General features: G+C 53.9%; 1 protein-coding gene across 4 annotated transcripts in view; it reads right to left on the reverse strand.

The window, feature by feature from the left end:
• Positions 1–477: 477 nt before the first annotated feature.
• SH2D3C (SH2 domain containing 3C) overlaps positions 478–24,895 on the reverse strand; it is a 47,781-nt gene continuing 23,363 nt past the window's right edge. For 3 of the 4 annotated variants that reach the window (XM_030919144.1, XM_010367831.2, XM_010367832.2), the window contains 10 exons: positions 24,161–24,200; positions 13,795–13,923; positions 11,388–11,842; positions 9,363–9,487; positions 6,768–7,303; positions 5,038–5,153; positions 4,007–4,178; positions 2,473–2,584; positions 1,908–2,114; positions 478–1,084 (listed from right to left, as the gene is read on the reverse strand). In XM_030919144.1, coding sequence (XP_030775004.1) covers positions 909–1,084; positions 1,908–2,114; positions 2,473–2,584; positions 4,007–4,178; positions 5,038–5,153; positions 6,768–7,303; positions 9,363–9,487; positions 11,388–11,842; positions 13,795–13,923; positions 24,161–24,200 — 2,068 coding nt within the window. In that variant the 3' untranslated portion in view covers positions 478–908. Of the gene's footprint in view, positions 1,085–1,907; positions 2,115–2,472; positions 2,585–4,006; positions 4,179–5,037; positions 5,154–6,767; positions 7,304–9,362; positions 9,488–11,387; positions 11,843–13,794; positions 13,924–17,696; positions 17,920–24,160; positions 24,201–24,895 lie in introns of those variants that run through there. The other variant, XM_030919145.1, reaches the window with a different exon arrangement.

Here is a 24,895-nt window from a genome sequence, read left to right on the forward strand (position 1 = left end):
CCTCGTGATCCACCCACCTCGGCCTCCCAAAGTGCTGGGATTACAGGCTTGAGCCACCGCGCCCGGCCAGATGTCTACCTTCTTGATAGTTCAGGTCACACAGCCCTCCTGTGCCCAACTTCTCACCAGACACCTGTAGGTTAGCCCACTGCAACCTTGGTGTTATCAGTACTGCAGAAAGCCCTGTTGAGCACACAGCAGAAATGCCATCCCATAAAAACTCACAGCAAGGCTTTGTCTCTTTGCAGTCAGCTCCTCTTCTTCTGATCTGCCCATCGCTACCTTGCAATGCATTTTCATGCTTTCTCTAATAAATTTGCCTTTCTTTACCTACAACTGTCTTGGTAAATTCTTCTTACTCCCATGCCACTGGCCCCAGATACTGGCCACTCACTCACAACATTTGTTGAATGAAGTTTTCTACCTTTTACCTGAGAAAAGGTGCTTCCTTCTACCCCAGGAGCCCGAGAGACAGAATAAAGAGTCATAAAAGTTTATTATATGAAAGAAATAACATGGCTTCTGTACATCTATTTACAGAACACAGAGACTTATTTACAGTGAGATGGAGGCCTTGGTGTGGGTGAGGGACAGACGGAGAGTGAGGAGGCGTGAGCAGCCTGCCTCCCATGGCTCGAAAACAGGGAACCCCAGCAGGAAGGGGAGCAGCAAAAGCTGGTGGGGGAACCGGCGTTCCTGTTCTTCCTCAACGGAGACCTGGTGAGCGTGTAGCAGGTGGGATGGAACCCAGGGTCCACACAGGACCCTGGAGGTGCAAGGGAGATGCTTGAGTTGAACCCAGAACATTCTCGGGTTGATCACAGTGTCCTTGGGGTGCTCTGGGGAAAGGTCTGTGCCCCTCTGCCCCTGACGCTGTCTGCAGCTGCAGAGGGGAAACGTCCCTGGGATCACAGCTCGCTGGAGCGGACGGCAGGCTCCAGCTTGTGGGACAGGGCAGTGAGGACCTTGTCGAACTTCTCATAGCGCCGGGCCTGACTGCTGCTGGCACCCTGACTGCCCCAGAGGAGGCGCATCTGGAACTCCGTGCTGAACACCTCCAGGAGCTCCGGCCGGGCCTGGAACCCTGCAGTGTTGAGGCATAGGGTCAGGCCAGAGGCTGGGGTTCCTGTCCAGAGCCCTAGCATTCTTCAGGGACCCCCTGTTAGGGACCTCCCCTCAACTCCGCCAGGGATCCAACAAGGTTTGTGAATCAACATGACCCTGGAGTTTAGCATCTTTGTCCTGTTATTTGCAGCGTATAATTTAAAAATGACTAGACCATAAAATACTAATGTTAAATATGTTTGCAGATTTTTGGTGATTTTTTTCTTTTTTCATATTTTTCTGTTAAGTTCCAAATTATTTCCTAAGAAATATACATAAATTTTAGGCCAGGCGCGGTGGCTCACACCTGTAATCCCAGCACTTTGGGAGGCTGAGGCAGGCGGATCACCTGAGGTCGGGAGTTCAAGACCAGCCTGCCCAACATGGTGGAACCCCGCCTCTACTAAAAGTACAAAAAATTAGCCAGGTATGGTGGCCCATGCCTGCAATTGCAGTTACTCGAGAGGCTGAGGCAGGAGATTCCCTTGAACCTGGAAGGTGGAGGTTGCAGTGAGCTGAGATTGTGCCACTGCACTCCAGCGTGGGTGACAGTGTAAGACTCCATCTCGAAAAGAAAAGAAAAGAAAAGAAAAGAAAAGAAAAGAAAAGAAAAGAAAAGAAAAGAAAAGAAAAGAAAAGAAAAGAAAAGAAAAGAAAAGACATGAGAGGAAGGGGTCAGGGAGATAGGGCAGGACAGAGGAGTGCAGAAATGTGAATGGATGCCTTGGAGGAAAGGGAAACAGTGAGGCAGGTGGAGGGAGGCCCAGGCCTGCAAGCACCCGAAGATGCCACCCGCCACTCACCCTGCAGCTTGACCTCAGCATTGGTGTGGTACAGGCCTCCGTGGTGTGCCACTGTCCGGGCAGCCTCCAGGTGGGCCAGCACCACCTCCACGCCATGCTCCGTGCTGCCCCAGGGCTCAGGGCCCTCGGGTGGGGCCGAGTCACACTCCAGCAGGGTGATGAGGGGCAGCACATGAGGAAACGTGGTGTTGCTCAGCGGCGGGCCTTCTGCAGGGAGAAAGGCAGCAGGCGCTTAGAGATCCTGTAGTGCCCACCATCCACTGCAGTCCTGGAAGCCGAGGTGCAGGGGGGAACTGGCCTGGCTGAGGTCCCGGAGAGAGCCCCAAGGGCTTCTGACTCCTGGGACAAACCCTTCCTTTCGGATTCCCCCAACTGAACCCACTGCAGCCCTGGCCCAGCCCCAAGGGCTGAGCCTGGACGTGAACAAGGCTGACACAGCCGCCAGCAGGGACAGTGAGCTCAGGGAAAGTAGCTTGCACAGAGCTCAGCCAGGCTCTCATCACTGTCCATGCTGGGACCCCAGGGAGGGCTGCAACCTGTCCAAGGTCACACAACAAGAAAGTACCTTTGCCCTCGTTGAGGCTCTTGAGAAAAGGCTTGAGCTTCTTCTCGTACAGGATGGCACCCTCCGTGTGTCGCTGCCGCAGGGTCACCCATGTCTGCTCCAGTCGAGAAATCTGGGGAGGCCAAACTGTGAGAGACCAGCCAGGCAGAGGGCCTGCAGGGGCCACCCTGCTGCCCTGCTGAGTGGACACCCAGATGTGGGATCATTATTATTATTATGGCCATCCTTTGTGTACTAGGGACAGTGATGACTGCTTTTCATGTCTACCATGAAGCTCTCACAAAAACCCATTTTACAGATTAGGGAACTAAGACTCAAGAGAGGGGAATGACTTGCCCAAGGTTATTCTTAAAAAAAGTGGCAGAGCTGGGAGTTGAATCCAGGACACTGCCTCTGGGACCTTGTTGTTCTTATTTATTTATTTATTGAGATGGAGTCTCGTTCTGTCGCCCAGGCTGGAGTGCAGTGGCGCAATCTCGGCTCACTGCAACCTCCACCTCCTGGTGGAGGTGGAACCTCACGCAATTCTCCTGCCTCAGCCTCCTGAGTAGCTGAGACTACAGACATGCACCACCACATCCGGCTAATTTTTCTGTATTTTTAGTAGAGACAGGTGTCACCATGTTGCTCAGACGGGTCTCCAACTCCTGACCTCAGGTGATCTGCCCTCCCTCCTCAGCCTCCCAAAGTGCTGGAATTACAGGCATAAGCCACCACGCCTGGCCGTTGTTCTTATTTATTAGACATAGGAGAGGCAGGCTCAGCTCTGAAGTCAGCCAGACCTGGTTCAAGTCCTAATTCTTTCAGCCTCTGACCGTGTGACCTTAGGCAAGGACTACGCTGTCTCAAACACTCCATTTGTAAAATGTGGACGCTGAAGGCACCTACTTCATGAGATGGTTCTGAGGAATCAGTGCTGGTTAAGTACTTAGTATACCACCTAGCCTATAAGAAATACTCACTAAATGGTTGCCACTTTATTCTTTTTTTTTTTTTTTTTTGAGACAGAGTCTCACTCTGTTGCCCAGGGTGGAGTGCAGAAGCGTGATCTCGGCTCACTGAAACCTCCGCCTCCCTGGTTCAAGCGATTCCCCTGCCTTAGCCTCCTGAGCAGCTGGGATTACAGGCGCGCACCACCATGCCCGGCTAATTTTTTGTACTTTTTAGTAGAAACGGGGTTTCACCATATTGGCCAGGCTGGTCTTGAACTCCTGACCTCGTGATCCGCCCGCCTCAGCCTCCCAAAGTGCTGGGATTATAGGTATGAGCCACGGCGCCCGGCCTATTCTTATTCTTTAAACTCATATAATGCTCCTCATTCGTTTTATTTTACAAGCGAGGAAACTGAGGCCCAGAGAAGGAGAAGAACTTGCTGTGGGTCGGCACTTGCAGAACTCAGTTCTCCCGGGTACTCTCACTAATGGTGCCCAGAAACTCCAAAGCTCCTCCTGATTCCATACACAGTCATCCCAAAGGCACCCCAGGGCTCTTCCAGACAGTGTACCGGATGCCGGCTCTGCGCGGCTCTCAGTACCTGGGCCATGTCCAGGGCACCCATGACCGCCGCGAAGCTGAACATGTTGCCCATAGTCCCCCGCAGCTCTGCCGCCAGCTGAATGGTCTTGTGCAGCAGTGCTGCCCGCTCCTCCGCAGAGCCAGTGCACCCCAGGATGTCCACGGCCAGCATGATGGACATGGTGTGGAACCTGTCAGAGCAGCGGGGTAGGAGGCGGCGGACTCAGGGACAGGGGTGAGGGGTGCAGGCCTGGGGCGCTGCCTGTGGTTGGGCCGGGAGGGGCGGAGGGCGGAGCCAACGTGAGAGATTGTAAGGGTCAATGGGATAAGGGGGCGGGGCCAGAGCGTGGAAAACAAGGCCCCAGGCTTCTGACTGGTCAGCATAAATCAGGGGCGGGGCCAGAGCTGTGGGTGAACAGGGAAATGCGTCACGCAGAGCAGTTTGTTTTTTGTTTTTGTTTGTTTTTTGAGACAGAGTCTCGCTCGTCGCCCAGTATGGAGTGCAATGGCTCGATCCCGGCTAACTGCAACCTCCGCTTCCTGGGCTTAAGCGATTCTCCTGCCTCAGCCTCAAGAGTAGCTGGGATTACAGACGCGCACCACCACGCCCTGCTAATTTTTAGTAGAGATGGGGTTTCGCCATGTTGGCCAGGCTGGTCTCGAACTCCTGACCTCAGGTGATCCGCCCGCCTTAGCCTCCCAACATGCTGGGATTACAGGCTTGAGCCACCGCGCCCGGCCACGCAGAGCAGTTTTAAGAATGAACAAGGAGGACCCCGAGCTGATAGGCGAGGCCAGGCTGATAGTCAAGGGGATGATTGGTCAAGGGGATGCGAAAGGAAGGCGAATGCGGGGATACAGGATTCAGTCTTTGGGAAATCAGCTTGCTTAGAGCGGGTTATCGGGGTTGCGATTGGTCAATGGGATGGGAGGCGTGGCCAGAGCCCTGGGAGCCGAGCTGAGGCTGTGATTGGCCAACCCGCCCTGTCCAGCGGGGAGTGCGGTAGCCGGGGGTTCCCCGAGAGTCCCCGGGTGCCGGCGCTGTCTCACCTTTCCAGCAGGTCTAGGCGTAGTTGCCGGCCATGGGGGAGGGTGAGCAGTTCCATGCCCCAGCGGACTCCCATTAGGGTCTGCATCTCCTTGGTAACGCCCAGTATCCTAGCAACCTGCAAAGACGCCCAGAGGGCTGATTAATATCCTGTCAGGGCTGGCCCCAGCCATCTGGGAGTCAGAGAGCTTTATCTAAGTGGGTAGCCTGGTTGGAAGGCGGAGTTTGAATTCCAGTTCCACCACTAACCCTCTGATATGGAGCAAGTGACTCTGCCTTTCTCAACGAGCCTCAGTTTCCCCATCTGTGAAGTGAGAATTAATAGGAAAATGCCCAGAGGTGCCTGGCATATTAAATATTCAGTTAAGGTCAGCCGGGCGGGGTGGCTCATGCCTGTAATGCCAGCACTTTGGGAGGCCGACGTGGGCAGATCGCCTGAGTTCAGGAGTTCGTGACCAGCCTGGCCAACATGGCGAAATCCCATCGCTACCAAAAATTCAAAAATTAGCCGGGTACAGTGGCGTGTACCTGTAGTCCAGCTACTCAGGAGGCTGGGGCAGGAGAATCGCTTGAACCCAGGAGGCAGAGGTTGCAGTGAGCCGAGATCACGCCACTGCACTCCAGCCTGGGTGACAGAATGAGACTCCATCTCAAAAAATAAAAATAAAATAAATAAATAAATATTCAGTTAAGGTTAAGAGCCGGATACTTGTCCATTGCAGAGGGAAACCCTGAAGCCCGGGCAGGGAATGGGCTTGCCCAAGGTCACACACTGGGCCTAGAACCTGGGTCCTCCCTGCCACCCTAGACTCTTCATGGAGCAACATCTCTGCCTTGACTCTTGCTTCCCGCGCTCTGAGACCAGTATAACCCAATGATCCGTTTCTCCCAAGAAAGGAGAAACTGAGGCACAGAGAGAACTGGGGTCTTCAGATGTTCAATGATTCAACACAGCTAAGGCCCGGGCATTGACAACTTACGGGCCGAGGAGGTAATGATTTCTGCTTATTTGTTCACTGGGGGGGCGGGGGTGGGGGCGGAGAGTCGGGCCTTTTCTAGTCCCAGGACAAGCTGGCTAACCCTCAAGAGGCTCTATGGCACACTACAGAAGTGTCCCCAAGTGCCTCAGGGAGCCAGAGACCACTGGGTTTCAGGTCTGCCCAGTTGTAGCCAAACTGACATCTGGAGGAAGCAAGGATATCTTATGTGTGTGTGTGTGTGTGTGTGTGTGTGTGTGTGTGTGTGTGTGTGTTTGAATAGTGTCGTTCTGTTGCCCAGGCTGGAGTGCACTGGTGCGATCTCGGCTCACTGCAACCTCCACCTCCCAGGTTCAAGTGATTCTCCTGCCTCAGCCTTCCAAGTAGCTGGGATTACAGGTGCCCACGACGACACCTAGCTAATTTTTGTATTTTTAATAGAGATGGGGTTTCCCATGTTGGCTGGGCTGGTCTTGAACTCCTCACCTCAGGTGATCCGCCCGCCTTGGCCTCCTGAAGTGCTGGGATTCAGGCATGAGCAACCACCCCCAGCCTTATGTGCTTTTTAAAGGAGAAACTGGAGGACCAGTGAGGCTAAATGACCAGCCCAGAGTCACAGAGCAGGCAAACGACAGCCATGGAGCTAGAATCCAGGCCCACCTGTTGTACTTGGGGAATCTGGAAGCCAGTTTCTCACTGCCCTGCCCCATAGAACAGAGATGCTCCCTCCACCCCAGTGCACAGCCAACACCTACCAGGCAGTCCACCTTGGTGACATGCCGGGCCAGCGTCCGGGCATCCACCTCTGCCAGCAGCTCCTTGACCTTGCGCAGAAGGCCCACCTCCAGCGGTCGGTTATCCCTGGGGATCAGTAGTGACTGGAAGGTGGCCGGGTTGAAGGAAGAAGTGACTTCCACGATAGGGACTGTGAAGGTCTTGCCGCAGTCCTCCTCGGGGGCCCCATTTTCTGACAGTTCCTTTAGCCTCTCCCCATAGCTCCCGGCCTGCCGGCTGGAGGCCTCAACTGCTGCCCACTCTCGGCTGCCACGCACGGGAGGCTGGAGCTGGCAGTAGTGGCCAGAGTCCGGGTCACTGTAGCTGCTGAGTGATGGTGACGGGGAGGTCTTGCAGAGGGTGTGGGAGGGGCTGGTGTGGGGGCCCTTGTCTGACTCCCCATGGGTCTTTGGGGCACTTCCGGGACACAGCTGGGGCTCACTGGAACGGCGGGTGACAGGGGAGGCAGGCAGTGCTGTGGTAGAAGGGGCTGCAGGGGCGGCATGGACACGGGTTACTGCAGAAAGAGAGAGAGGCCCCGTTATAGCAACTCCCCACCAAAGTGAGATTCCCGCACCCCTTCCCAAAGAGCAGGCACCCTCACTCCTTGTAGGGAGTACAGAGGTGATGTCCCCACCTCCCTGCATCACCAGAGACCAGGGCCAGCTGACTCTGGCAAGCGGACCAGCCCAGGTGATGCTCTGAAATCACCAGGACCCAGGAGTTTGCATGGCCCCACCCTGAGGCTGCTGCAGCCTTGGGGACCCACTGCTTGGAGGAGCTTCAGTGATCCAGGGAAGCTGAGTACCTGCTGGAGTTTCTGGTGCCACATGCGATTGTTTCTCAGCGAATTAGCAATAATTATTTCCTTTTTTTTTTTTTGAGTCAGTGTCTCGTTCTGTTGCCCAGGCTGAAGTGCAGTGGCGCCATCTAGGCTCACTGCAACCTCCACCTCCTGGGTTTAAGCAATTCTTCAATTCTTAACCCTCAGCCTCCCGAATAACTGGGATTACAGTCATGTGCCACAATGCCCAGCTAATTTTTTTTTTTTTTTTTTTTTTGAGTCAGTCTCACTCTGTTGCCTAGGCTGGAGTGCAATGGCACGGTCTCAGCTCGTTGCAACCCCCGCCTCCCAGGTTCAAGCAATCCTTGTGCCTCAGCCTCCAGAGTAGCTGGGATTACAGATGTGTGCCACCGCGCCCGGCCTGAATTAGCAATAATGATTTGTTGCTATACATTGTGTGCCCAGGAGCTGGCGACATGCTGGAGACATAACCACGGTAAAACCATCATCAAACCTCAAAGACGATATTTACTGAGCTCTTAGTGCCTGCAAGACCCTTCTTTGTACCTCAGTCTATTTAACCCTTTCAATGTCCTATGAAGTAAGTACTTTTATAATCCTTATTCTACAGATGAGAAAAGTGAAGCTCAGAGAGGTGCACTGACCTGCCCAAGGTCACCGAGCCAGCAAGCAGTACAGCCGGGATTTAAGTCTTGACATCTGGGCTGCTTTACTATACCAGATTGCTTAGAAATTGTCCAATAAGTCATTCTGGCAAGGAATTTTAGGTTTTATACTCAGGAGTATTGCTTTGAAATTAAGTTTGCAGTTATGACAAAGTTGGTGGCTCTGTATTTAGGGAAGGATTTGTGACAACTGATAAAGACAGCAAGACTTCAATGGAATGCCACCCTAGGCAAAAGTTCCTCCTGAGACAGCCCCTTCTCATGACACTTGGCCTGCCACGTGGACAATATGGCCTGTTGAAAACATTCTTTTCATTTTTTTCCAGAAATGACCTATTGGAATGTTTCTAACATAGAAACTTTCTTCGTATTTATAAGAAAGCACAGTGTTCTGTACTTTCCACTTAATTTTGCTGTGAACCCAAAACTGCTCTAAAAAATAAAGTCTATTAAGAAAAATAGAGGCCGGGCGTAGTGGCTCATGACTGTAATCCCAGCATTTTGGGAGGCCAAGGTGGGCGGATCACCTGAGGTCAGGAGTTCGAGACCAGCCTGGCCAACATGGTGAAACCCTGTCTCTACTAAAAACATAAAAATTAGCCGGGCATGGTGGCACACGCCTGTAATCCCAGCACTGTGGGAAGCCGAGGCAGGTGGATCACCTGAGGTCAGGAGTTCGAGACCACTCTGGCCAACATGGTGAAACACCGTCTCTACTAAAAATAGAAAAATTAGCCAGCCGTGGTGGTGGACACCTGTAATCCCAGCTACTTGGGAGACTGAGGCAGGAGAATCACTCAAACCCAGGAGACGGAGGTTGCAGTAAGCCAAGATCCCACCACTGCACTCCAGCTTGGGCAACAGGAGCAAAACTGCCTCGAAAATAAATAAATAAATAAATAAATAGTTGCTAAATAAACAATCCATGGGTACATCTTATATGTTGATATCAACAGTTCTAGCAGGTTTCCAGTGTCAATTACTGCTCTTAGTAAAGGTCTTGCCTCAGAAAAGAGGCGAAAACACACATAACCACACATAGGTTACAGAAGTCTTCAACAACAGATTCCCTCCACCTGCTGGTCCACCCCCTCTGCTGGCCATACCAGTGCTGTAGGCAGGGGAGCTAGGGCTCTCGGAGATGGACGACATGGGTGAGTGCAGGTCCGGGATCTGGTCCATGCTGAGGGCACAGCTGCGGATGGAGTCCCGAGGGCGGGGCAGCGACGTACTGTGGAGCAGACACCATCGTGGGCAGGGAGCCCAGAGGTCAGGGGCCTCAGCCTGCCTCTGGGACCCCCCACCTCTTCACCTTGAACTTCAGAGGCAGAGAAGGCTTGGAGATTATCAAATCCAACCTCCCGACTGACAGGTACAAAAAAACCTGAAGCCCAGAGGAGGGAGGGGACATAGGGAGTCAGGAGCAGAGCTAGGAACCCTGGTGGCGAGCACGCCTGGTTTCTTCCTTTTTTTTTTGGAGATGGAGTCTCACTCTGTCGCCCAGGCTGGAGTGCCATGGCGTGATTTCAGCTCACTGCAACTGCTGAACCCACCTCCCGGATTCAAGACATTCTCCTGCTTCAGCCTCCAAGTAGCTGGGATTACAGGTGCCCGCCACCAAGCCTGGCTAATTTTTTGTATTTTTAGTAGAGATGGGGTTTCACCATGTTGGACAGGCTTGTCTTGAACTTCTGATCTCAGGTGATCTGCCCACCTCACCCTCCCAAAGTGCTGGGATTACAGGCACGAGCCACCGTGCTTGGCCATCAGCCCAGTTCCTAGTCGGTATCCTCCACATGACCCTGCTCTCCTCCATTCCTACCCAGCTTCCCCTCCCACGAAGCTTAGAACAGCCTGAGGATGAGGCTTGGGGACACCCAGCTGAGCCAACACTTCTCACGCTCCTCTGTTCCTCTCCTTTCCCGAGGAGGAGGGGATGGGAAAGGGGGTACAGGCCAGAATTCAACACCCCACAAGGTGCCTTTGTGCAAATTAGTCGACTACAACCATTCTCTGGGCAGACACGGCTCCTCACTAGTGCCCTTAGCTTGATAAGCAGAATCTTTCCTCCGACCTGGAGAACGGTCTGGGGAGAGGGGCTAGCAGGAAGAGTGGGGAGCCTTAGGAAGTAGGCCCACCATCCTGACCTCTCCTCACTGCTCCCAACTATGCTCAGGATGCCTCAGGCACACATGGTCTGTGGATCCTGGCACCATTATGTTTACTGGCTCCAAACCACAGGCCAAGTGGCTGCTGCCCACAGGGTATCCATTCATCAATTCCTTGACTGGGAGCACCCAACCCAGCCCCAGGGAGATAGGGCCTCAAGGGCCTATCCAAGTGCAGGTGGCACAGGACAGCGGATCTCTGCAAATAGCCAGGGAAGCCACAGAAACCTGGGGCACAGACTTCAGATTCTATAGACCTGGGTTCGAATCTTGATCCTACCACTCTCTAGCAAGCAGCTTCCCCCCTTAAAGCCTATGTCCTCATCTACAAATTGGGTGTATGGGCAGGACCCACCTCCCAGGAGGAAGTGGGTGTTGATGAGATTGGCCACGTACAGCACTTAACACTTAGTAGGATCTCAGGAACCAGCAGCTGCTGTGGCTTTTCCTGGCATCCAGGGCCTGGTTTTAGCCCCAGAGACAACCAGGTGTAATTAAAATTTGCTGAGAACATCCCATTCCCTGTGCAGTGATTTCCATGCTGTAAAGCCCTCTGCTCGGATGCCCACCTTGGCCTAGCTGTGTAGGATGGAGGGGTGGCATCAGGTGGCAGGGACCAGGCCCCTCTCTGGTTCAGGACTCAGGGCTCCCCTGGCATAGGGAGGGCTGCTTGAATGAAAGCCTTTATAGGTAGGAACATGGAGATAATAAAGGAGAGGTGACAGGGTCAAGGGCATATGGCCAGCAAGTGGCAGAGCTGGGACTGCCACTTGGGTCTGACTCCCTGCAAGTCCTTCATTCTGTACATCCACACAGTATGGCCCAACCTTCCTCCCATTCCTCCCTGCACACAGAGGCTCCAGGAGGGTAATTTCATCCCATTTCAGTGTGCCTGGACCTTCCCTTTCTCACTAGCCCTCTCATTACCCACATCCCCATTTGACAAATGGGGCCCTGGCTGACCTGGTGGGGCAGCCATCGCTGCGGGTGACCTTGTCGGCAGTGAGCCCGTCGGTCATGGTGACGCTGCGCCGCTTCATGTGGCTGCCCTTGGGGCCTGAGGGGCTGACAGGGCTGGCGGGCTTGCTACTCCCCTGTCCCAGGCCATAGCTGGCCTCGAGGTAGCGCAGTGGGAAGGTGCGGTTCACCGGGCAGTAGATGATGGCACCACTCTGCTCTGACACAGCCTTGCGGCTGCCCACATGATAGCGCACAAGGGCAGGCACATGGTCGAAGCTCTCCTGCTCAAACAGGTACTGGATGTGTGTGTAGCTCTCGCCTGCCTTCACCACCACCTTGTTGATCTTGAAGTGCAAGGCCTGGTTGCGCCAGCGGCACGTGAGCACATAGTCACCCAGGCTGGTGAGTGAGTCCCGGATGAGGAAGTCGCCGTTGCGTTGTACCAAGGTCTCCGAGACCTGCAGAAGGCATGGTTAGGCTGGAGTAGGACAGGGCCAGAAGAGGGTCAGACCCAGGATCTGGGGGACAGAGCAACTCAGGATTAGGGGGGACAGCAAGCCCAGATCCAGGGTATAGAGGACCCAGTGAACAGAGACACATCTGACATCTGAGAGCGGGGATGCAATGACCCAGGTTCAGAGGGGGCACCTCAGGCAGAGGCCGTGGGTCTGCCCTGGATCTACAGCACAGAGGCTCAGGAATGGGAGAACCTAACACCTTGGAATGGAAGGCACAGAGGCCCAGGGTCTGGAGGAGTGAGAATGGCTGATCTGAGACCCAGGTCTCAGACCCATCCCTTCTCAGGGTTCCGGTTAGGCAGAGTGAATTCCTAATCCTCATTCTTCCAACCACCCGGTGCTCTGGCATGCCTCTGGCCCTTGCACCCTCAAGCTGCTTTTTTGTCCTGGAACACCATTCCTGCCTTGTCCATCTGATGAACTTCAGATGTTTATTTATTATTTATTTATTTTTATTTATTATTATCATTATTATTATTATTATTTTTTGAGACGGAGTCTCGCTGTGTTGCCAAGGCTGGAGTGCAGTGGTGCGATCTCAGCTCACTGCAAGCTCCGCCTCCTGGGTTCATGCTATTCTCCTGCCTCAGCCTCCCGAGTAGCTGGGACTACAGGTGTCCACCACCACGCCCAGCTGATTTTTTGTATTTTTAGTAGAGATGGGGTTTCACTGTGTTAGCCAGGATGGTCTCGATCTCCTGACCTTGTGATCCGCCCGCCTCAGCCTCCCAAAGTGCTGGGATTACAGGCGTGAGCCACCATGCTCGGCCTTATTATTGTTATTGAGATGGAGTCTCACTCTGTCACCCAAGCTGGAGTGTGGTGGCACAATCTCCACTCACTGCAACCTCCGCCTCCCAGGTTCAAGTGATTCTCCTGCCTCAGCCTCCTGAGTAGCTGGCTTACAGGTGCGTGCCACCACACCTGGCTAATTTTCATATTTTTAGTAGAGACAAGGTTTCACCATGTGGGCCAGGCTGGTCTCAAACTCCTGACCTCAGGTGATCTGCCCGCCTCAGCCTCCTAAAGTGCTGAGATTACAGGCGTGAGCCATCACACCTGGCCCCACCTGATGAACTCCTAACTATCTCACAAAGGCCTCCATCCTCAGTGTCCCCTCCTCAGGACTTGCCCATATTCATACTAGGCACTCTATTATTGCGCTTCTTCCGCTAGGCTCTGACTTTCAGCCCCCCACCCTGGGCCATTAGCCATCAAAAGAAGCCACCACCTCTTCTATCTCTGCGCCTTGGTGCTTAGCACAGGTTCTGGCAAAGTTGGTGTTTGACAAAGATTATAGCATGAATGAAAGAAGGAACAAATGATCTATAAACTTAAGTCTGTGGCTTATAAAGTCACCTCAGCCAAGAAACTCAACTTTGCCAAAACTAAGTAGCCCAAAGATTGGTACTCACTAAGCAAAAGGCAGATATATAGATTGGTACTCACTATACAAAAGGCAGATATATAGATTGGTACTCACTATACAAAAGGCAGATATATAGATTGGTACTCACTATACAAAAGGCAGATATATAGATTGGTACTCACTATACAAAAGGCAGATATATAGACCAGACAATAACAGTAACAATAAGAACAAAGGCCAACATTCATGGTGTCAAGCATCATGTTAAACATTTTACCTGCATTATTTCATTTAATTTTCACAAGAACCCTTTGCAGTAGATACTGAGGCTCGGGGAGGTGAAGCAACTTCTTCAAGGTCACAGTCAGTAAAAGGCAGAGCTAGACCTCATCCCAGTCCATTCTGATTGAACCCACCAAGCAATAGGACAGAGCCTCCCAGGTGGCTGCAACCAGGGCTGGGGCTGCCCAAGGCAGTGGGTGGGAGGGTCCCGGGTTGAAGTCCCAGCTAGGGGCCTGCTCACCTCTCGGGGGATGCGGCCATGGTACCAGGCATGGCTGCGGAGATCCGTGCTACTGAGTTTGAGCTCCTCCTCCAATTCCTTGTGGAGTTTCTCTGGCGATGAGTCCAGGATGTACTTCTCCTTGGAGAACTGGGTAGGAGACAGCAAGAGTTGGCATCCAACTTAAAGCCCCCTTCTTCCTTCCCTCCCAGCTTCATTCTACCATGGATGAACTCCTCCTATCCTGGGACTCTGGGAACACTAAGGCACAGGTGCCAGAAAGGTCCTTTATCTTGGGTCCCAGAAAGAGTAAAGAAATCTCAATTCCTTCAACCAAACAATGCCAACTGCATTCCAGGCCCCGTGCTATATGCCAGGGGTGGATGCGGTGACACATAAACCAAGCCCGGCCCTCAAGGCAGTGCCTAGGCTGAGGAGAGGCAAAAGCAATGGGAGCCTCTGAGTAGAGGGCGGTCAGCACCACAGCGCTGGACAGCGGCAAAGAGCCAGGTGGCTTCTACAAGCAGGATTAAGCCTGGGCAAGGCAGAGGGGTCTGGGAAGCCTTCCTGGAGGAGACGGCAGTAAGAGAACACTCATTATGCACCAACGGCACCAAACTGATCTTGAAGTGTTGGAGGGGGATTTCTACAGGTGAATCTTGGAGGTAAGGCAGCAGGTAACTGCAGGAAAAGCTATGAGCAAAACCACAGAGCTGGTTGGACAAGGATACATTCTGGGATGGCGTATTCTACAATGCAAGGGTGGGGAAGAGACCATAAACAGGGACACGGGGACCCCACACAGACATCTGCATTGCCCCTTACAATTTCCAAAGCCATTTCTCCCTTGAAATCCCCAGAAATCCTCACCAGATGAGGAGGCCATGGCCCAGCAGGGAAGCCCAAGGCCACCGAAGGAGATAATGCCCAGTACTCCACCCTCCCACCTGGCCCAGAAACTCCTGGTTTCCTGATCACTGTGGCCTGAAGTTGGAGGTTGATGGATCTCAGAGGCCCTAAGGGCAGAGGAAGGGAAGCCCCTAATGCCAGGTGTATGCCCACCAGAGCCCAGTCCAATCCTGGCTGTGCCATGTGAGCTCTCTGGGCCTCAATTTCTTCCTCATTAAAATGGGTACAGTGACAGAACCTGCCTCACCTCACTGTGAGGATGAAAAGAGACAGCACTCCAGAGTACTACTAGCACACAGACATCCTCATCACTGCAAGGACATGGGACGGTTCTTCCTCTCCTTCCCCCAACTCCAGGCCCCAAAGATGGCTACTCCAAGACAGACAGACCCCAGCACTGGCCAGAAGGCAAGGTTGATGAGGGAGGGCAGTAAAGGACCTTCATCCCAGGTGAGTCTCTCCCTGGGGTCCCTCGCTCCCCAGAGTCCAAGGGTCCTCTGGTTCGCTCCCTACCTCCTCAGACCATCCACAGATTTTGCCTCCTAATTCTATGACTACATCCCTTACCCCTCTGCTCCCATACTGCCTGGGTTTACCCCAATCTGCATTGCTCCCAAGACACCATGATTCCCAGTGTCAGAGATATCTAGAATCTCTGACTCCATTCAACATTGACTAAGTCCTTATCCTGGTCCTGTCCCAGGGGTGAGGATCCAAGGTGGCCCCTGCCCTGGGGGAGGCCTTGCAAACACTGACAATCAATTCCAGGTTTCCCAAATGTCCTGAGATGCACAGACAGAGATGGTGCACCACCAAACTAGTCAGGGGGCAGAGTCAGGGATCACTTCCCAGAAAAGGTGACATTTCTGCTGAGGTCTGAAAAAGGACTGGGTGAGCCAAGCAAAAGCACCAGGGTGGAGAGGGCAGGTGGACAGGTGGGCAGGGAAGAGCTTCTGGACAGAGAGCAGCAAATTCAGGGCCCTAGGGGCAGAGCCAAGGGGAGGAAGGGGAGATGAATAAGAAGCTTCCAAGGGTCTGTGGGGGCAGGGGCAGGTGTGGCAGGTGTCTTAGTGAGCTAGGGATTACCCGAAGGCCACAGCACAGCCATGGAAGGGTTTGGAAGTGTTGGGGCAGGTTTAGACCACTTGGGGAGAGCAGCCTAGGGTTTTCTAGGCAGTGGCAGGGCAGATAAGGTGTGGGGAGGAGTGGGGGAAGGGGAGTTTAGATGGCCATTGATTCATGCAGGGGAGCAGGGCGGAGGGGTCAGAGAGGACTCCCGGCCCAGATCCTAGAAGGATGATGGGACACGCTGAGTGGGCAAGGCTGGGGCAGAAGTAGCTTGGTGGTGAGCCCATGAAAATTTGGACCTTGAGGAACCTGCAGGACTCTGGGGACAGATGGTGGGAGTGGGTGGTTTGCACAGGTGCTCAGGAGAAAGGCCTGGGGGTGGGAATTCTGCACATCCTCCAGCCGTGGTAGAAACCGACACTCCCCAAGGGCAGAGAGGCCCAGGGCTGAGCTAGGATCCGGGCCTTCTCAGACACCTACACTTCTCCAAGGGGTCCCCTACTTCTGGGGGTCCCTGTTCTCTCCCCCTCTCACTCTGCGGTGCTCACACCAGCCTAGTCCTCTTTCCTCATATCACACCAAACCCTGGGAAGGGAAGAGTGGGCGTCACAGGGAAAAAGGGACCCAAGACCTCAGCCTTCTGGCGTCCTCCTTGACAAAGGGCGTGCAATTGAGACCTTCCCCCAGTTTCAGTGGAAGCCCGAGGGACACGGGCAAAGGAGGGAGGAGGCTGGATGTTGAAGAACCCGCCCCAAGGCTGCCACTGTGTGACCTTGAGCCAGTCACTTCCCCTCTCTGGGCCTGAGAAGACTCATCCGTTAAAGGGGGCTGGGAGACTGGGCTCCCCTTTTCCAGCTTAATCACTGGTCATGGAGAGTTTGGGGGGACCAACTTGGTCCTCCCACACACCTGAGGGTGAGGAATCCTAGGGTCCCTCTGCCTTGATCTCACATCGACCTGGGGGCCCCCAGCTCCCTAGAGTTGGGGGTGCTGGAGTGCGAATGCAGCATCCCTGCGCTCGGCGCTCTGCTATTGGCCAGAGATGATCTCACCGCCTCCTGGCCTGCAGGCGCCTGATTGGCCGGTGCGCGGATGCTCCGCTCCGCAGCCGGCGGGGCCGTCCTTCAGGCGGGCTCCGCGAGCGTGTGTGAGCCTGGGGGAGCGAAGAGCCGACGCGCCTGGCATCTCCCAGGGGGCTCGGGGAGCAGGAGCGCGGAGACCCCCGGACAGGGTCTTAATCCCTTCCCGCCAGCCCGAGCCCAGCATCCCCTCCAGCTCACCTCGGCGTCTCAACCCCAAGCAAAGCCATCCCCAAAGGATGCTCCGCAGAGAGGCGGGGTCCGGGTCCTCCCCTCCACCCCCTTCCGTTTAACCCTCTCACCGCCGCGGCGCAGTCCTGCACTGCCCGGCCAAGCTGGGCTGGGAGAGACCTGCGCCCCAGGCATGTCCAAGCACACCTAGAGGGCGGGAGGGTGGCGGGCGCTCTGGCCCCAACCCTGGCACCCGAAGCATCCCCCGCATTTCCTGCTCCTCACTCAGCCTTCAGATCCCAGCCCAGCGCCCCCGGTACAATGGGGAGCCAGGGTGCCCAGGTCAGCAGCAAGGGCCAACGTGCCAGGCGGAGGACCGGCAGGATGCCGGGGACCCCATCTCCCGGTCCCCCCTGCCCCAGCTCTCTCCCTCCTGCGGAGAAGGCTGAAACGGACCGGCATCCACCGTAGCCCGGAGTCCCAGGAGTGGCCGCCGAACCCTCACCCCGCGGAGCGCCTGGGCGCCCAGAGGTGAGGCTGGGGCGACCCCGCCCCCTCCCCTGACCGGCCCGGCCGGCCCGACCCTGTCGGGCGGGCGCCGCGGGACTGCAGCTCCCGGGCTGGCTCTAGGGCTCCGGGCGGAGCGGCCGGGGTCCCAACCCGGCGCGCATGGCGGGGGCCGAGCCGCCCCCTCACCTGCACCTGCACGAAGGAGCCGCGGTAGAAGCAGCAGGCGGCTGCCGACAGGGCGCTCCACAGGCTGCACCGCTCGGTCATGGTGGGGCCGGACTGCCGAGGCCGGGACGGTGTGGGGGGGCGGTGGCCGGCGGGGCAGGGGCGCAGGGACCAACCGGCTGGGCACCGGCTGCGCGTGCCTCTCAGCGGCGCGATTACCTCATCGCCTTGTCGGGGGAGGAGCGGGGAGGCGGGGCGGGGAGACCCCACCCTCCAGCCGGTCAGGGGAGGGGAGGGGGCCATTGTTCCTCCCTCTGCCCGCCCCCCGCTCCCGGCCCCTCGCCCCCCGCCCTCCAGTCCCGCGCGCTCGAGCTGCCTGGAGCTGCGGGCGCGGAGCGGAGGACCTGCCAAGGAGGGTATTACCCGGGGCAGCGGGATCGGGTGGGGACCCATGGACCAGCGACGGGAGGTTCCTGCCTCCCCCACTCGCCGCACCTCTAACAGACCGGGAGCGGGCAGAGACTTTGAATTAAATCATATCTAAAACTGGAAAAATCCCTGTATGTGCTCGACCAAATTCTTTGTGGCCTCAGGAAATCTCCCAGAGTCCAGGATTTCTCACCCCTGGTTTGGAATCAGAGACTGCTGGGAATCGCGGATGTTCACTGATAAGACTGGGGGTGCAGAGAGCCAGTAAAGCCCAGTGGTTAGAGGGGCAGCCTGGGTTCAACTGTCCCCTAACTACGGGTGCGCCTACTCCCACCAGCCCCTTCCCTGGGATCTCCGACTTACTTGTGGAAAATGCACCTGTCAAACGCAGCTAAAGCCTGCGCTGACCTCACAGAACTCTTGTGAGCTTTGCTGAGCTGGTGCATGTAAGCTGCCTGCACGCTATTATTTTCAAGCTTCCTGTCTTAGAAACTGGACTTTTTGGCCTAGCATGGTAGCTCACGCCTGTAATCCCAGCACCCTGGGAGGCTAGGGCAAGTGGATCACTTGAGGCCAGGAGTTCGAGACCAGTCTGGCCAGCATGGTGAAATCCTCTACTAAAAACACAAAAAAATTAGCCGGGTGTGGTGGCACATGCCTGTAATCCCAGCTACTCAGGAGGCTGAGGCATGAGAATCGCTTGAACCCAGGAGGTAGACGTTGCAGTGAGATGAGATTGTACCACTGCACTCCAGCCCAGGTGATGGAGCAAGACTCTGTCTCAAAAAGAAAAAGAAACTGGACTTTTTGTCCCAGAACCACATACTCTTCAATGCAAAGGGAGCCATTGCTGATTTCCCATCAGTCAGGCTTCAGGTCTAAATCCTTCTGATAGACTGTGTGACTGCAGGTGGGTGAGTCCACCTCTCTGAGCCTCAGTTGTTTGTTTGTTTTCTGTAAATACATCTGAAGCTCTGGGCAAGCAGCCTGGAGTTTTATGGTCTTGGAATTTAAGAATCCTTTCCTTAGAATCAAAGGATACACAAAACAGTTTGAGAACTCTGAAGTTCTGGAAGCTGACTCCTCAAAGATGAGTATCTCAAGGTAGGAGGGGGCTTTTGGTTTTGATTTTTTTGAGACAGAGTTTTGTTCTTGTTGCCCAGGCTGGAGTGAAATGGAGTGATCTCGGCTCACTGCAATTTCGGCTGCCCAGGCTCAAGCAATTATCCTGCCTCAGCTTCCCGAGTAGCTGGGATTACAGGTGTGTGCCACCATGCTTGGCTAACTTTTTTTTTTTTTTTTTTTTTTTGGTAGAGATGGGGTTTCACCATGTTGGCCAGGCTGGTCTTGAACTCTTGACCTCGAGTGATCCGCCTGCCTCGGCCTCCCAAAGTGCTGGTATTACAGGCATGAGCCACCACGCCCAGCCTAAGAGGGGGCTTTTGGAATCCAACTATTGATTCCTTTTAACCCTCATTTGACTTTTTTTTTTTTTTTTGAAGAGACAGAGTATCCCTCTGTAGGCCAGGCTGGAGCACAGTGGCGTAATCACAGCATTGACCTCCTGGGCTCAAGTAATTCTCTTGCCTCAGCCTCCCAAGTAGCTGGGACTACAGGCGCGCACCACCACACTCAGCTAATTTTCTTTTTTTTCAAGACACAGTCTCACTCTGTCACCCAGGTTAGAGTGCAGTGGCTCAATCTCTGCTCACTGCAGCCTCTGCCTCCTGGGTTCAAGTGATTCTCATGCCTCAGCCACCCAAGTAGTTCCTAGTAGCTGGGATTATAGGCATGCACCACCATACCCAGATTACTATTATTATTATTATTTTTTTTTTTTTTTTGAGACAGAGTCTCGCTCTCTCAGGCTGGAGTGCAGTGGCACGATCTCCGCTCACTGCAAGCTCCGTCGCCTCCCGGGTTCACGCCATTCTCCTGCCTCAGCCTCCTGAGAAGCTGGGACTACAGGTGCCCGCCACCACACTGGGCTAATTTTTTTGTATTTTTAGTAGAGATGGGGTTTCACCGTGTTCACCAGGATGGTCTCGATCTCCTCACCTTGTGATCTGCCCGCCTTGGCCTCCCAAAGTGCTGGGATTACAGGCGTGAGCCACCACGCCCGGCCACTATTATTATTATTATTTTGAGATGGAGTCTCACTCCATTGCCCAGACTGGAGTGCAGTGGCAAGATCTCAGGTCACTGCAACCTCCAATTCCCAGATTCAAGCAATTCTCCTGCCTCATTCTCCTGAGTAGCTGGGATTACAGTAGTGCACCACCATGCCTGGATAACTTTTTTATATCTTTTTTAAGTAGAGATGGGGTTTTACCGTGTTAGCCAGGATGGTCTCGATGTCCTGACCTCATGATCTGCCCACCTCGGCCTCCTAAAGTGCTGGGATTACAGGCGTGAGCCACCGCGCCCGTTCAACTTTTTGTATTTTTAGTAGCGGGGTTTCACTATCTTGGCCAGGCTGGTCTCAAACTCGTGGCCTCAAGTGATGATTCACCGGCCTTGGCCTCCCAATTCCAAGGCCCAAGTCCCCCAAAGCGCTGGGATTACAGGTGTGAGCCACTGCACCTGGCCTTCCCAGCTAATTTTTATATATTTTTTGTAGAGACAGGATCTTGCTATGTTGCCCAGGCTAGTCTTGAACTCCTGGCCTTAAATGATGCTCCCACCTTGGCCTCCCAATTGCTGGGATTACAGGCATGAGCCACTGCGCCCAGAACCTCATCTGAGTCTTGAAACTAAAATTAACATTCCTTTGACTTTGTCCTTTGGGAGACTGTTTAATCAGTTCTACTGAGCAGATATTACTTATTTTACAGTGTTTAAAACAAAACAAAACAAAAAACCCTACATTTTTAACCCCTAAAAATAAACTATAGGAAAAAACATAAAGCTAACATTCTTCACAGGGATCTGACCACCTTACCAGGCAGCTGGGGTCTGCAGGATGCTGAAATATGGCCCCTGCATTCCACCCATTGCCTTTGGTGTTAGTTTTCCCCAGGTCCTCCCTCCCACAGTGGCATAAGGGTTCTGGAACTTCTGCTCGACTTGTTCCTACCCTAGACTCTGTTTCTGGGCTCACGCAGTTTACTTTCTGACTTTGTCCATACTCCTGCCTCTGCCAGGACAACTCTCCTACCCATCTCTGCTTAACTTTGTCTCCTTTCTAGCATTTCACTCATGGAGAGATCTCAGTGAATGTTCCCAGTCAACTGCAATGGCCTGGCTCCAATGCCTCCTCCTCCAGAAAGCTTTCCTTGATCTCCAGCTCCCCAGCTCCCCATCTGAAAGTCATCCCCCACCTCTGGAGCTCCCACAGCTTCTGGTGATGGTGAGGGGGAAGCAATCTGAGGACTTCCCACGCTGCTCCACTACTAGTCACTTACATAGAGTTATGCAGGTAGCATCTCAGGGTGATGAAATGTCCCTGTGGTGAGGAGCTAGGCCAGCCCACGCTGTTCCAGGCCCAGGTCCCCCACTCATGGCCATGGGCTCACTGAAGCCATAGCAACCCTGGGTTGGAGGCACCCTTGTTACCATTTCACATAGTCAAACACAGGCTCAGGGAGGCGATGCCACACCCAAAGCCAGTGGCAAGTAAGTGGCAGATCTCAGACTAAAATTTGTTTTTTAGTTTTGTGGGGTTTTTTATATCAGCCTACGTCATGCTTTTTTTTTTTTTTTTTTTTTTCGTTTTTGAGATTGAGTCTTGCTCGGTCGCCCAGGCTAGAGTACAGTGGTGCTATCTCGACTCACTGCAACCTCTGCCTCCTGGGTTCAAGGAAGTCTCCTGCCTCAGCCTGCCCGGTAGCTGGGATTACAGGCATGTGCCACCACGTCTGGCTAATTTTTGTATTTCTAGTAGAGATGGGATTTCGCTATGTTGGCCAGCCTGGTCTCAAACTGCTGACCTCAGGTGATCTGCCCGCCTCGGCCTCCCAAAGTGCTGGGATTACAGGCATGAGCCACTGTGCCTAGCCTGAGCCACTGCGCCTGGCCCATCATGCTTTAACGGGACTAAAATTTGGATCTGCTAGGCGTGGTCACTCATGCTTGTATTCCCAGCGCTTTGGGAGACCGAGGCAGGAGGATCATTTGAGGCCAGGCATTTGAGACCAGCCTGGACAACATAGTGAGACCTCATCTTTAAAAAAAATTTTTATTTTTTTGGCTGGGCGCGCTGGCTCACGCCTGTCCCAGCACTTTGGGAGGCCAGCACTTTGGGAGGCCAAGGCAGGCAGATCATGAGGTCAGGAGATTGAGACCATCCTGGCTAACATGGTGAAACTCCGTCTCTACTAAAAATACAAAAAATTACCTGGGTGTGGTGGCGGGCACCTGTAGTCCCAGCTACTCAGGAGGCTGAGGCAGGAGAATGGTGTGAACCTGGGAGGTAGAGCTTGCAGTGAGCCGAGATCGCGCCACTGTGCTCCAGCCTGGGTGACAGAGTGAGACTCCATCTCTTTAAATTAGCAGTGGCACACACATGTAATCCCAGGGACTTAGGAGGCTAAGGTGGGAGGATTGCTTGAGCCCAGGAGCATAGGCTGCAGTGAGAGACAGAGAGAGATCCCATCTCTTAAAAAATAATAATAAAAATAAAAGTTGGATCTGACGGATTGCAAAAAACAAGCGCAAAGCACTGTATGATTCTTCCGTGGGTCCCACCTGGACCAGGAGCCGTTTGAATTCAGGGCCTGGTGCTCCTTGCCCTCTGCCTATTCTCAGTACTCGGCACAGGGCCTTGCTCAGGGTGGGGGCTCCTGGGGGCAGAAGGCCAAGGGCTTTGGCTATAGTCCTGGCATCAAACTCGGGATGTAATCCCAGTTCTTCCTCATAATATCAGGTTGGTGCAGAAGTAATTGTGGTTTTCACCATTAAAAGTATGCGGGGTAGGGGGCTAGGGGAGGGAGAGCATTAGGAAAAATACCTAATGTAGATCATGGGTTGATGGGTGCAGCCAACCACCATGGCACGTGTATACCTATGTAACAAACCTGCATGTTCTGCACATGAACATGTTACCCCAGAACTTACAGTATAAAAAAAATGAAAAAAAAAGTAATGTGACTCAGGGCAAGTCACTGCACTTCTCTGGACCTCAAGTTTCCCGTTCGTAAATGGGCACAAGAAGGCTCTCCCTACCCAGCGATGAGGGAGAAAATCAAAGATCTCTCATGTAAAGAATGCCTCTCCTCCAGTGTCTAGCAGCCAGCACAGGGTCTGCACACAATAGGCACTCAATATGTTATTTATGATTATGATTATTACTATCATTGTTATTTCAAAACTGCATTTTCTTTTTTTTTTTTTCCCCAGGCTGGAGTGCAGTAGTCAGCTTACTACAACCTCTGCCTCCTGGGTTCAAGCAATTCTCCTGCCTCAGTTTCCTGAGTAGCTGGGATTACAGGCACGCACCACCATATTTGGCTAATTTTTTGTATTTTTAGTAGAGAAGGGGTTTCACCATGTTGGCCAGACTGGTCCTGAGCTTCTGACCTCAGGTGATCCACCCGCTTTGGCCTCCCAAAGTGCTAGGATTACAAGCATGATCCACCGTGCTCTGCCAAAACTGCATTTCAGTGTTCTCAGTGCCCAGGATAAATTAAGCTTTGGATAAATCTGAGCATGCCCATTATCTGTGATAAAGAACTGAGTCATCCTCTCCTGCTCCCTGCTCCCAGAGCCAGCACACAGTAGGTGCACAAAGATTGGGTGGGATTGGAAGGCTGCAACCTTTACACAGAGACACTGTTGGGGACCCGTCCAGCTGGCAAGTGGGTGGGGTCAGATGATATCAAATATTGGGATGCCCTGAGTTTGGGGCCAGGAGAGAATAATGGCTGGTGTAGGAAGAAGGTGCTGAGAATGAAACTGGATCCAAATGCTGCCTCGACTCTGAGAACCTCCCCTCCTGGGAATACACAGTGAGGTCTGGCTCCTAACAAGGCTTGAGGAAGGGCTCTGCCCACCCATAATGGAACAGGCTCTGAGACCTTCAGTGTCCTCTGACCAACTCCTGGCCCAGCCCCTCCTACCTTCACATAGTCGCCGCCAGCCTCCAGCTCTCCAGCAGCCCTGGAAGGAGAGAAGACAAGTGAGCACCCCAGCCCAGCCAGGCAAGTGGCTCCCCAGCTGCCAGTCTCTTGCCTGCCTGCCTGCCTGGGGCCAGCACCTGGCCCTTGGGACCCCAACAGTCTCACCCTGAAGGCAGGAGGGGGCACTTATCAGCTGGCCTGGCTCCTCCACTTTCCAGCTGTGCACCCCTAGGCAAGTCCCTTCACCTCTCTGAGCCTGCATTTCGTATCTGTAAATCAGGAATAATGACAGTCTCTGCCTAATGATTTTGACTGGAGGACTCAGGGCTTAATGAACGTTACCTGCTTATTATGGAGCCTGCTTCCCAAACCACTGTCTTCACTGGACTACGGACACTATGCTTCCCTGGTTTTCTTCTTCTCTCTGCCTTCCCCACCCCCTCCTCCCACCCCACCCCCATCATCCCTGACTCTGAACCCTGGAGGGCTCCAGGCTGGGGATCAGCCCCTGTGCTCCTACCCTGCGCTCACTTCCTAGGGTAGAGTGACCTAGTCATGGCCACTGCCAAGCACACTGCGGAGCCACTGCCGGTGCTAGAGGGCTACGGAATTGATTCCGCCCGCAGGGTGGAGAGCCTGGAGAGGCCAGAGGCCAGAGGCCAGAGGTGGCTATTTTTCCTTCCTTCCTCCTGAGGGCCACCATGAACCACTCTCCCCACTGCACTGCCTTAAACA

Source organism: Rhinopithecus roxellana, chromosome 16, assembly GCF_007565055.1.
Source record: "Rhinopithecus roxellana isolate Shanxi Qingling chromosome 16, ASM756505v1, whole genome shotgun sequence".
Lineage (NCBI taxonomy): Eukaryota > Metazoa > Chordata > Mammalia > Primates > Cercopithecidae > Rhinopithecus > Rhinopithecus roxellana.